A 1,291-nucleotide genomic window follows, 5' to 3' on the forward strand; every position below is an offset into this window, starting at 1 on the left:
AGAAAATATGTTCCCTTCATTAACATTAACACTTCCTTTCTTTGTAGGTAAATTCGAATTGCAAGAGTAAATGCATCTCTTTCATGGAAAAGTGCCTTTCATGCAGCAGAGCAATGAAATGCAGAAAAAACTCTAATTAAAATGGCACCACCAACTCCATAGTTAAATATTTGATTAACTACTTTCAGTATAACTAAACGTTAATTAATATTTAAGTGACCTTATTAGATACGTACGTTCTTTACAATTTCTAAATAGTTTTTGACAAGGTCGTCTTTTTTTTTAATGCGATACTGGGTAGCGCGTATATGGGTGTTTTGGAGTCCAAGGTATGGTGCTTCCCATTTTTCAACATTCAAACATTAATAGTCAAATCAAAGCACTAAAAATATTCAAACACAACCACTATATAAACCTAGTGTGTCTGTCCCCTTCCATTTTCATATCACAAAACCTAGTTCTAGTAACTACTTCTCTATTAGTCATCAATGGCTCTCTCTCACAGGAGGATCCTCTTCACAGTTTTGCAGATTCTGTTCCTCATCCTTCTCATTTTTGTTGCTTCTCCAGAATCTGGAGTAGCTTGCAGGCCATTATTTTTACATTACCAATGGTCCTGGGAATATGGCCTTCTTTTGCAGTCCCTTCCAAACGCTCCAGCACCACCATCTGGTGGAGATCCCACACATCCCTGACTCCATCACGTTCACTCTACAGATTAGTCCTTTGAGGTCAAAACAAAAATCTGAGGACGCTATCAACCCTAATCGTCCTACGTGACACGTGATTGCAGCAATTGCAGTCTCGTTGCGCAAGTTTCACGTGGTTGTAGATTATTTCAATTTTTAATATTTTTTAGCCTTTTTCATGTTTTCACATGTAAATGCTTTTTCGAACACCTGTTCCTTTACTTCTTGTATTCACATTTGATCAATTGTAATACTCAGATATAAATTATCTGGAACAGTTGTAATATATTCTTTTAAGTTAATTGCCATTATCGTATGGTATTTTTTTTAAAAAGCAACCCATTTAGATTCTGTATTGAGCTCTTTAAGCATGATCATTTTGTATCAGGCTCATGTATTAATTTGCTTTCTTATTTCCTGTAATAACAGTATTAGAGAAATTTATTCGTTTAAACTTTATTTTCTCTTCAACTCCAGCATCTACTTAGGTATCAGTCTACTCGTTATATACATGCTTCCTTGTAAATTCAGGAATATCTGCGAATTATGTGTTCTTTCTTCTCTCTGGCTAAAGCAGGGGCTGAGCCAGAACTTTAAATTAT

The 1,291-nt window shown here is 35.2% G+C and overlaps 1 protein-coding gene across 1 annotated transcript; it reads left to right on the plus strand.

Moving 5' to 3' along the window:
- The first annotated feature begins 450 nt into the window (after positions 1 to 450).
- Positions 451 to 1,023, plus strand: LOC150029655 (uncharacterized). The gene has a single exon (XM_090303380.1). It carries the CDS (start codon positions 489 to 491, stop codon positions 693 to 695), a length of 207 nt encoding a protein of 68 aa, XP_090159506.1. The 5' UTR covers positions 451 to 488; the 3' UTR covers positions 696 to 1,023.
- The last annotated feature ends 268 nt before the right edge of the window (positions 1,024 to 1,291 follow it).

The sequence above is a fragment of the Phaseolus vulgaris genome, chromosome 1, assembly GCF_051622355.1.
Source record: "Phaseolus vulgaris cultivar YP4 chromosome 1, ASM5162235v1, whole genome shotgun sequence".
Lineage (NCBI taxonomy): Eukaryota > Viridiplantae > Streptophyta > Magnoliopsida > Fabales > Fabaceae > Phaseolus > Phaseolus vulgaris.

What these genes read in the sequence shown, in the direction of transcription:
- LOC150029655 (XM_090303380.1), top strand. Translation starts at nt 489, where the DNA reads ATGGCTCTCTCTCACAGGAGGATCCTCTTCACAGTTTTGCAGATTCTG.